The 11,590-nt window shown below is 46.3% G+C and overlaps 1 protein-coding gene across 5 annotated transcripts in view; it reads right to left on the reverse strand.

The window, feature by feature from the left end:
* The window catches only part of PRUNE (prune exopolyphosphatase), a 34,574-nt gene that overhangs the window by 2,876 nt on the left and 20,108 nt on the right, over positions 1-11,590 (reverse strand). For 3 of the 5 annotated variants that reach the window (XM_011973576.1, XM_011973580.1, XM_011973578.1), the window contains 4 exons: positions 10,530-10,714; positions 9,651-9,809; positions 7,708-7,802; positions 3,733-3,891 (listed from right to left, as the gene is read on the reverse strand). In XM_011973576.1, the coding sequence (XP_011828966.1) occupies positions 3,733-3,891; positions 7,708-7,802; positions 9,651-9,809; positions 10,530-10,714 (598 nt within the window). The remainder of the gene's footprint in view (positions 1-3,732; positions 3,892-7,707; positions 7,803-9,650; positions 9,810-10,529; positions 10,715-11,590) is intronic. The other 2 variants (XM_011973577.1, XM_011973581.1) reach the window with 2 other exon arrangements.

Consider the following 11,590-nt stretch of genomic DNA (forward strand, 5'->3'; position numbering starts at 1 on the left):
TCGGCTCACTACAACCTCTGCCTCCCTGGTTCAAGTGAATCGCCTGCCTTAGCCTCCTAAGTAGCTGGGATTACAGGCATGTGTCACCAAGCCTGGCTAATGTTTGTATTTTTAGTGGAAACGAGGTTACACCATGTTACCCAGACTGGTCTCGAACTTCTGACCTCAGGTGATCCGCTCTCACCTAGGCCTCTCAAAGTGCTAGGATTACAGGTGTGAGCCACCGCGCCCGACCCACAGTATTTTATTTTATCATATATATATATATATTTTTTTTTTAATAGAACAGGGATGGGGTCTTGTTATGTTGCCCAGGCTGGTCTCCAAATTCTGGTCTCAAGCAATCCTTCTGCTTCAGCCTCCCAAAGTGCTGGGATTCATACACAGTGTTTTATTTATTTTATTTTGCTTTAATTTTTTTTTTGAGATGGATTCTTGCTCTGTCACCCAGGCTGGAGTACAGTGGCACAATCTTAGCTCACTGCAACCTTCGCCTCCCAGGTTTAAGCAATTCTCCTGCTTCTGCCTCCCGAGTAGCTGGGATTACAGGTGCCTGCCACCATGCCCAGCTAATTTTTGTATTTTTAGTAGAGACGTGGTTTCACCATATTGGCCAGGCTGGTCTTGAACTCCTGAGCTCAGGTGATCTGCCCAGCTCAGCCTCCCAAAGTGCTGGGATTACAGGCATGAGCTACCATACCCAGCCATACACAGTACTTTAAAAACAGAGGAAACAGTTTAGATTGTATATTTCATTTTATTATTAAAGGAACTAAAGCTAAGTAAGATGATTATGAGTAAAATCATGTAGATGATGGCAGTTAAACCAGAATCCAGGAACCCCAGCTTCTAATCTAGTGTTGTTTCCAAGTGTATAAATGTGCTCAAGAACTTGAACTAGGATGGGACTAGAATTTATCTAGAGGCCAGAAGAGGGATGGAGGAAGAATGAATTGAACAAAATAAGATTGGTATCACTATTAGCCTCACTTACATGCAGGGAAACTGAGAATTAGATGATCAGGTAACTTGCCTAAGGTCATAATTTGCATGAAGCGAAACTGACACTAAGCCCAGAGCTGTCACCAAAGCCAGTGTTCTAAATCAATATATTATACTACCCCTAACACAGGAGAAAGAGAGGAGATGGTAGAGTAGACTGTGAGAAAAGGACTCCTGGCTGGGCATAGTGGCCCACACCTGCAGTTCCAGAACTTTGGGAAGCTGAGGCTGGTAGATCACTTGAGTCCAGGAGTTCGAGACCAGCCTGAGCAATGTAGCGAGACTCTGTCCCTACAAAAAATACAAAAAAAATTAGCTGGCCATGATGGTGTGCCTGGAGCCCCAGCTACTTAGGAAGCTGGGAGGATTGCCTGAACCAGGGAGGCAGAGGTTGCAGTAAGCTGAGATCATGCCATTGCACCACTCCACCCTGGGCAACAAAGCGAGACATCTCAAAAAAAAAAAAGAGAGAGAGAAAAGGACTCCTGTTTCTAAGCATAGGGGCAGCCTGGACAATGGTAGAGTCATTAGAAATCCACACAGCTGGCCGGGCGCGGTGGCTCAAGCCTGTAATCCCAGCACTTTCAGAGGCTGAGGCGGGTGGATCACAAGCTCAGGAGATCGAGACCATCCTGGCTAACACAGTGAAACCCTGTCTCTACTAAAACTACAAAAAATTAGTAGGGCGTGGTGGCGGGTGCCTGTAGTCCCAGCTACTCGGGAGGCTGAGGCAGAAGAATGGTGTGAACCCGGGAGACGGAGCTTGCAGTGAGCCGAGATTGTACCACTGTTCTCCAGTCTGGGAGACACAGCGAGACTCTGTTTCAAAAAAAACAACAAAAAAAGAAATCCACACAGCTTCGAATGAGCAGCACAGAGGGGAGAAGATTCAGGAATGTGGAAGAGGTACTTCTAATGGCCAAAGCACCCTTTTCTTCATGAAAGGATTAAGAGCCACTATTTACAAAGTGCTTACTCTGCTCCAGAAGTGTGCTTTACACATGATACTATGTTTAATGATCATAGTAGAATTAGCAGTAGGTACTATTATGCCATTTCCAGATGCAGAAGTCAAAGAGTAAGACTTGCCTTAGCTCAAAGAGTAAGAGGCAAATCTAGAACAGAAAAACGCATCTACCTGACTTTAAAAACTGCAGTTCTTGGCCAGGTGCAGTGGCTCACGCTTGTAATTCCAGCACTTTGGAAGGCCAAGGCAGGCGGATCACTTGAGGTCAGGAGTTCGAGACCAGCCTGGCTAACATGGTGAAACCCCGTCTCTACTAAAAATACAAAAATTAGTCGGGCATGGTAGCGGGCGCCTGTAGTCCCAGCTACAGGCTGAGGTGGGAGAACTGCCTGAACCTGGGAGGTGGCAGTTGCAGTGAGCCAAGATCACACCACTGTACTCAAGCCTGGGCAACAGAGTGAGACTCTGACTCAAAAAACAAACAAACAAAACTGTAGTTCTTTTCATAATGACAAACCACCTTACACTGAATGAAATCAGATTTGCTTCCTGGGGAGAAGGCAAAGGCAAAGGGAGGTGGGAAAGGGCAGACATACCTTCTATGAGAGCAAAGGATTATCTGGCTGTATTCTGTCTTTAGCAGTCCTCACAGAGCCTAGGCCACCCTCAGAATCCCTGAATTGCCTTAAGCCCACCTTTTTTTTTTTTTTTGAGACGGAGTCTCTCTCTGTTGGCAGGATGGAGTGCAGTGGCGTGATCTCGGCTCACTGCAACCTCTGCCTCCTAGGTTCAAGAGATTCTCCTGCCTCAGCCTCCTGAGTAGCTGGGACTATAGGCACGTACCACCACTCCCAGCTAATTTTGTATTTTTTAGAAGAGATGAGGTTTCACCATGTTGGCCAGGATGGTCTCAATCTCTTGATCTCATGATCTGCTCGCCTCAGCCTCCCAAAGTGCTGGGATTATAGGCATGAGCCACCATGCCCAGCCTTAAGTCCACTTTTAAATTCTTCCCTAGGCTAATCAGTAACCAGCAGAGGAACAGAAAGGAGAGGAAGTAGGAAAGATAGCCAAAAGGAAGATCAGGAAAGAAAACAAATCTGGATCTAGATCACTTCTTTACAGAGTTTGCACGATACAGAATAATTAATCCCTGCATAGTAAGTAGCAGAAAAGGTCTCTCATATTTCTAATTTTCAAGGCAACAGCATGATTCCAGGGGTGAGGAATTAATGATTAAACCAAGAATAGAGTTTTGTTTTGTTTTTTTTTTCCCCCAATAGAGATGAGGTCTTGCTATCTTTGCCCAGGCTGGACTCAAACTTTCCAGCTCAAGCAATCCTTCCGTATCAGCCTCCCGAGTTGCTGGGACTACAGGCATGTGCCACAGTCCCTAGCTCAAGAAGGGAATTTTAACTACAGATTTGTAACATTTCCTTCTAACTAGATTTCTTTCAAGTTCCTTCAAAGTATGAATTGAATCTTTAGTTGTTTTTGGAATTCACCTTTTCTCAACAATGCTATGATTAAGGATGTTCACTAAAAAAAAAAAAAGAATGAAAAAAAAAGGATATTCATATACAGAGAGAATGGGAAAAAGCAGAAAGGGGAGGAAACAGGTCCAGAAACAGGTCAAGGGACCTCGTGTAAGTATGTTAATATAAGAACCTAAGAAAGGTCCTTATAGGACAGCTGTAGAGCACAGAGGTACATACAGGCAGACTCTGTAAGGCTCTTAGGTTGGAGAAGGGACACAGACTCACCGTTGTTCGGAGTGCCACATGGGGACAGAAAATAGCCAACTGCCGCACTGGCTCATTGTGAGTGTTGAAAAAGATAGTCATGGCGACCAGGACATCATAGCTGTGAGCCTGGCAGAAAGCATGGAGATCTGCAAGGAGGTTAGACCTCTCCAGAAAGGCCTGAAAGGGAAGAAACGGAGAGGGATGAAGGACTTTCTCATCATCATCAATAAAACATCCTTGGGCTAGGCACGGTCACTCACGCCCGTAATCCCCGCATTTTGGGAAACCAAGGGGGGCGGATCACCTGAGGTCAGGAGTTTGAGACCAGTCTGACCAACATGGAGAAATCCCATCTCTGCTAAAAATACAAAATTAGCCGTGCGTGGTGGCGCATGCATGTAATCCCAGCTACTTGGGAGGCTGAGGCAGGAGAATCGCTTGAATTCGAGAGGCGGAGGTTGCAGTGATTCCAGATCGCACCATTGCACTCCAGCCTGGGCAGCAAGAGCGAAACTCTGTCTCAAACAAACAAACAAAAACAAAAAAAATGCTGATAATGTATGTAACGTGCCTAGCGTGTTCAAGGCTCTCCTGTTCTTGCAATCAAACAAGCAAAGTCTTTGCCTTGTGGGTATTTTTTTTTTTTTTTTTGAGACGGAGTTTTGCTCTTGTTGCCCAGGCTGGAATGCAATGGCTCGATCTTGGCTCACTGAAACCTCCTCCTCCCGGGTTCAAGTGATTCTCCTGCCTCAGCCTCTCGAGTAGCTGGGATGACAGGCATGTGCCATCATGCCTGGCTAATTTTTTATTAGTAGAGACGGGGTTTCTCCATGTTGGTCAGGCTGATCTCAAACTCCCGACCTCAGGGGATCTGCCTGCCTTGGCCTCCCAAAGTGCTGGGATTACAGGTGTGAGCCACCGCACCCAGCCCGCCTTGTGGGTATTTTTATTCTAAAACAGAATAATGGGGTATACAAATAAGAGCAGACATGTGAAAACTGCTTTTCTCTATCCTTGTCATTTCTTGTTTTTTTTTTTTGTTTGTTTTTAAGCCTTGACATTTCTTTCTTTCTTTTTTCTTTGTTTCTTTTTTGAGATGTCTCATTCTGTCGCCCAGGCTGGAGTGCAGTGGTGTGATCTCGGCTTACTGCAACCTCCACCTCCTGGGTCCAGGCGATTTTCCTGCCTCAGCCTTCCAAGTAGCTGGGATTACAGGTGCCCACTACCATGCCTGGCTAATTTTTGTACTTTTAGTAGAGACGGGGTTTCACCATGTTGACCAGGCTAGTCTCGAACTCCTGACCTCAGGTGATCCACCTGCCTCGGCCTCCCAAAGTGCTGGGATTACAGGCATGAGCCACTGCACCCGGCCAATCTTTGGCATTTCTAATATGTCAGTTTGTACTTGATTAAGGTACTAGGCAAGCCTTTTATGTTTTTGTTTGTTTCTCGAACTAGGTTACGAACCATGAGAGAAGAGACCATGCTATCGTGTTTTATTTATTTAGTATTTTTACACAGTACTTAGTAGAAAGCTGTGTAGAGTATGTATTCAGATCAGATGAATTATTTTATTTATTTATTTATTTATTTATTTATTTATTTATTTATTTATTTTTACGGAGTCTCACTCTGTTGCAGCCTAGAATTCAGCAGCATGATCTCAGCTCACTGCAAACTCTACCTCCTGGATTCAAATGTTTCTCCTGCCTCAGCCTCCTGAGTAGCTGGGACTACAGACGCCCGCCACCTCGCCCGGCTAGTTTTTTGTATTTTTTAGTAGAGACGGTGTTTCACCGTGTTAGCCAGGATGGTCTCAATCTCCAGACCTCGTGATCCGCCCGTCTCAGCCTCCCAAAGTGCTGGGATTACAGGCTTGAGCCACCACGCCCGGCCTATTTTTTTTTTTTTTTGAGATAGAGTCTCGCTCTGTCACCCAGGCTGGAGTGCAGCGGAGCGACCTTGGCTCCCTGCAGTCTCTGCCTCCTGGGTTCAAGCGATTATTGTGCCTCGGCATCCTGAGTAGCTGGGACTACAGGTGCCCACCACTGTATCCAGTTTTTTTTTTTTTTTTTTGTATTTTTAGCAGGGACAGGGTTTCCCCATGTTGGCCAGGCTGGTCTCGAATTTCTGACTTCAAGTGATCCACCTGCCTCTGCCTTCCAAGTGCTGGGATTTACAGGCGTGAACCACCACGCCCAGCCAGATGAATGATTTAAACCACTATGACATGGAACCAGGTATTCAGACACCATTATTATTATTTTTGGTTTCCATATACAGCATTTAATTGAACACTATTATTAAAGTTATATTCATTGATACATTCAACAAAGTTTACTGAGCATCTGCTATGTGTTAGACACTGTTAAAGGTCCTAGAGCTACAACAGACAAAAAAGAAACAGGGTCCTGGTAGAGTTGATAAACTAGCAGAGGAATATAGACAATTAACAGGCAAACCAGGAAACAAGATCCTTTTAGTATGTTAAGTGCTTTGAAAAACAAACAGGCTGGGTGTAGTGGCTCAGGCCTGTAATCTCAGCACTTTGAGAGGCCAAAGGGGGCAGATCACTTGAGGTCAGGAGTTCAAGACCAGCCTGGCCAACATGGTGAAACCCCTGTCTCTATTAAAAATACAAAAATGGCCGGGCGCAGTGGCTCACACCTATAATCCCAGCACTTTGGGAGGCCGAGGCGGGTGGATCACTCGAGGTCAGGAGTTCGAGACCAGCCTGGCCAACATGGTGAAACCCTGTCTCTAGTAAAAACACAAAAATTAACTGGGCATGGGGATATGTGCCTGTAATCCCAGCTACTCAGGAGGCTGAGGCAGGAGAATCACTTGAACCAGGGAGGCAGAAGTTGCAGTGAGCCGAGATAGCACCATTGCACTCCAGCCTGGGGGACAAGAGCGAAACTCCTTCTCAAAAAACAAAAAACGAAAACAAAACAAAAAATTAGCTGGGCATGCTGGCACGCACCAGTAATCCCAGCTACTAGAGAGGCTGAGGCAAGAGAATTACTTGAACCCGGGAGGCAGAGGCTACAGTGAGCTGAGATTGCGCCACTCCACTCCAGCCTGGGCAACAGAGTAAGGCTCAAAACAAACAAACATAACTGCTAGAGGTTTTTTGAGCATAGGAGATAGTACTTCAGTTAGGGTGGTCAGGAAAAACCTCCCAAAACAACAGACATCTGAGCTGAGACATCTGAATGTTAAGAAGAGCCATCTCTACAAAGAGAAAAGCTCATCTGGGAATGAGCTTAATGGTTCCGAGGAACAGAAAAGAAACCAGTGTGCCTGTAGTACTGTAGCGCAGGAGTGGAGCTGGAATGAAATGAGGCCAGGGAAAAAGACAAGGGCCAGATCAAGCATGGCCCTGTAAACCATGGTAAGTCCTTTAGATTTTATTAAAAGTACAATGAGGCCGGGCACAGTGGCTCACGCCTGTAATCCCAGAACTTCGGAGGCCAAGGTGGGAGAACTGCTTGAGGCCTGGAGTTTGAGACCAGCCTGGGCAACATAGTGAGACCCTGTCTACACATACACACACATACACTCACACACTAGCTAGGTGTGGTGGTGTGCACCTGTGGACCCAGCTACTCGGGAGGCTAAGGTGAGAGGACTGCTTGAGCCTGGAAGGTTGAGGCTGCAGTGAGCCATGATGGTACCACTGCACTCCAGCCTGAGCAACAAAGCATGACTCTCAAAAAAAAAAAAAAAAAAATTTAAAAAAGACCACTCTGGCTGCTTTGGGGAGAATGGTTTGTAGGGCTGCAAAAGCGGAGGCAGGGAAACCAGCACTGAGGCTAGTACAGTGGTGCAGTGAGAGATGCTGGACTCTGGTGGTCATAGTGGAGGTGGAGACAAGAAGATAGACACAAAATACGTTTTGGAGGTGAGCCAGGAATGAGGTGCAAGGCCACATGCATAACATGCATAGCTAAAGGCTTTCTCTCCCCACCCACAGTCACAACTTACTCTTACCTCCAAATCCATATATACTGCACTAATGGCCACCTTGACGCCTTGTCTATAGATAGTCTTCTGGTCCTTTCTCAGCATCTGCTCAGTGGTCAGTCCTAGAAAGCAGATGTGAGACTAGGGGTCAAACAGGGGAGGTCAGGTTCCCAAGACCAAGAAGGCAAGGGCAGCCAGATGGGTCAAGAAAGGAAAAATAGCCTCTCTTTGGGGCAATGAATGGGGGAGACAATTGAAAATGTAATCATAGCTGGGTGCGGTGGCTCAGGCCTGTAATCCCAGCAATTTGGGAGGCTGAGGTGGGCAGATCACCTGAGATCGGGGGTTCGGGACCAGCCTGGCCAACATGGTGAAACTCTGTCTGTACTAAAAATACAAAGAATTAACTGGGTGTAGTGGCGGGCGCCTGTAATCCCAGCTACTCAGGAGGGTGAGGCAGGAGAATCACTTGAACCTGGACTCCATCTCAAAAAAAAAAAGAAAAGAAAATGTAATCACATAATCAAAAGCCATCTTAAATAATTGGTGATAATAGGTACCTTTACAGCAAGGAACTTTGGAGAGAAGAATAAAACCCAGCACAGAGGCTTTTACTTTGTATTTTCCCTCTTGCTATACTGTTTATATACGAGTTCTTTCTTTCATTTTTCCTTTTCATGTCAACAGGTGGTAGATGAGTAGAAGAATATGGTTTTTTTTTGGTTCTCTTCGTCTTTTGTATACTCACAAAATATTTCTTTAGCCTCCCTAACCAATTCTATAGATTTCACTCTGATAATTTAGTATACTCTCAGCATATTTTATATATATGTCCTATATTCTCTGAATAGACTAGAACCTATGAGGCTCTTTTTGTTTTTCTTGAGACGGAGTTTTGCTCTTGTTGCCCAAGCTGGAGTGCAATGGCGCGATCTCGGCTCACTGCAACCTTCGCTTCCCGGGTTCAAGCGATTTTCCTGCCTCAGCCTCCCAAGTAGATGGGATTACAGGCACACACCATCATGCCTGGCTAATTTTTCGTATTTTTAGTAGAAACAGCGTTTCACCATGTTAGCCAGGCTGGTCTTGAACTCCTGACCTCAGGTGATCTGCCCACCTCGGCCTCCCAAAGTGCTGGAATTGCAGGCGTGAGCCACTGCGCCCAGCCCTTGTGAGGCTCTTAATACATTCCTCCTCATCCTAACCAAGAGCCAGGATAGAACAATCCAGTAAATGATTGATTAGTTCATGCTTAGGCTAATATGCTACTTCATTTCTCTCTGGCATAAAATTTAAATAATTGGCCAGGCATGGTGGCTCATGCCTGTAATCCCAGCACTTTGGGAGGCCCAGGCGGGCAGATCATCTGAACTCAAGAGTTCGAGACCAGCCTGGTCAACATGGTGAAATCCGATCTCTACTAAAAATACAAAAATTAGCTGGGTGTGCTGGTGGGCGCCTGTAATCCCAGCTACTCGGGAGGCTGAGGCAGGAGAATTGCTTGAACCCAGGAGGTGGAAGTTGCAGTGAGTCGAGATTGTGCCACTGCACTCCAGCCTGGGTGACAGAGCAAGACTCTGTCTCAAAAAAAATAAAAATAATGGCTGCATGCGGTGGCTCATGCCTGTAATCCCAGCACTTTGGGAGGCCGAGGTGGGCGGATCATGAGGTCAGGAGATCAAGACCATCTTGGCTAACACAGTGAAACCACATATCTACTAAAAATACAAAAATTAGCCGGGCGTGGTGGCAGGCACCTGTAGTCCCAGCTACTTGGGAGGCTGAGGCAGGAGAATGGCGTGAACCTGGGAGGTAGAGCTTGTAGTGAGCCGAGATCGCGCCACTATACTCCAGCCTGGGTGACAGAGTGAGACTCCATCTCAAAAAAAAAATAAAAATAATATAATGAACAAGGCTTGCCTTTCTGTTTTCTCATCTGGGAGGTAGAAAAGTTAGCTAACATTTCATACCTGATACATCAAACTTTGCCTTTTGTAGGGAATCAAATATATCATTTCTCTTGGGTAGGTCTGGGAAAAGGGCTTCTAGTTTCTCCACATATTTGCTGTCCTTTGGGGTTGCCTTTCCAATTTTAAGGTCCATGTTGACACAGTCCAGGATGATGGTTCCTGTGGAGAAGGGAGATGGTGGAACTTGAATCCTGTGACCCTCCACACATGACCACCAGAACATATATAACCTTCACACCAAATGGACACAATACAAGGAGATTTGTATAGCAAAATCTCTAAAAGCAAAATGAGAAACTGGGATGGACTGTGTCCTCAGACCTCCCAAATCCAAACTAAGATGTAGGAAGGGAAATGGGAAAAAGGTAGAAAGAAAGCCTGAGCATCTCAATCCTTGGAGATTTTATAGCCTAGTCAGACAAAGATACACCTCTTTAGTAGGCCAAATCCCAGCAAAGAATCTTCTAAGTTGAAAAGACAGTCTAGTCCAACTCACTCTCTCTCTTTTTTTCACAAGTGGAAAAACGAGAACAAGAAAGGTTAAGAGACCTGTTCAAGGTCACCCCTCTATTTCCTGGAGGAACTGGTATTGGAATCTGTTTCCTGCTTTTTTGGCTAGTCCTCCTTCTATCATAAAATGATGCCAACAGGAAGCTTCTTGGTCTGTTGCCCTGTACTTCCTTTCTACTTTCTCCAACAAGTATCCCACAGGCCTTTAAACAGATACTTAATTGTCCGCCGAAAGAATCCTATCTTTTGGTATGAGCTGAATGGCTCTGAGAGCATATGGTTAGGCTGGAAGTGTCTAGACTTTTCCACCCTCCCTTCTCAGGGATAGGAATAGAACTACTCGGGTCCCAATCCAAAAGCCACCCTTACCATGCAGAAGGGCTGCAGTTTGCCTGTCCAAGATCTCTGGTGCCCCCTGCAGGATTCTCTCAGTCACCAGGGTAGCGCAGGACCCCACCAGCTCAACTGAAACATGGCAGGGAGGGCAGTGTTTCTGCTCGATGGGTCGATGGTCTAGCACCTCTGCTACTGCCTCCTCTAGGGCTGTGTCACTTCTGTGGAGGGGAGGGTATGGGAAAAGAGAAAGAAAGATAGGTAGGTAGGGACACTCCAGCTGCTTCTAGCCAACCTCTATGCCACCCATCAAGGAAAATGCAGATGTCTTAGGCAAGCTTATTTATTTATTTATTTTTTTGAGACAGTTTCACTCTTGTCGCCCATGCTAGAGTGCAATGGTGCATTCTTGGCTCACTGCAACCTCTGCATCTCGGGTTCAAGCGATTCTCTTGCCTCAGCCTCCTGAGTAGCTGGGATTACAGGCGCCTGCCAACACGCCCAGCTAATTTTTTTGTATTTTGAGTAGAGACGGGGTTTCATCATGTTGGCAAGGCTGGTCTCGAACTCCTGACCTCATGTGATCTGCCAGGCAAGCATTTAAAACTGACCTTTGGTCATTTTTACCTCTGCCTCACTCCTCTCAATTCTTTTTCTTTTTTTTTGAGATGGAGTCTCACTCTGTTGCCCAGGCTGGAGTGCAGTGGCACGATCGTGGCTCCTGCAACCTCCGCTGCCCGGGTTCAAGTGATTCTCCTGCCTCAGCCTCCTGGGTAACCGGCATTACAGGCGCACGCCACGAAGCCTGGCTAATTTTTTTTTTTTTTGTATTTTTAGTAGAGATGGGGTTTCACCGTGTTGGTCAGGCTGGTCTCAAACTCCTGACCTCGTGATCTGCCCGCCTTGGCCTCCCAAAGTGCTGGGATTACAGGCATGAGCCACGGCGCCCAGCAATTCTTTTTTTCTTTCTTTTTTTTTTTTTTGAGACGGAGTCTCGCTCTGTAGCCCAGGCTGGAGTGCAGTGGCCGGATCTCAGCTCACTGCAAGCTCCGCCTCCCAGGTTCACGCCATTCTCCGGCCTCAGCCTCCCGAGTAGC

Source organism: Mandrillus leucophaeus, unplaced genomic scaffold (genome assembly GCF_000951045.1).
Source record: "Mandrillus leucophaeus isolate KB7577 unplaced genomic scaffold, Mleu.le_1.0 Scaffold139, whole genome shotgun sequence".
Lineage (NCBI taxonomy): Eukaryota > Metazoa > Chordata > Mammalia > Primates > Cercopithecidae > Mandrillus > Mandrillus leucophaeus.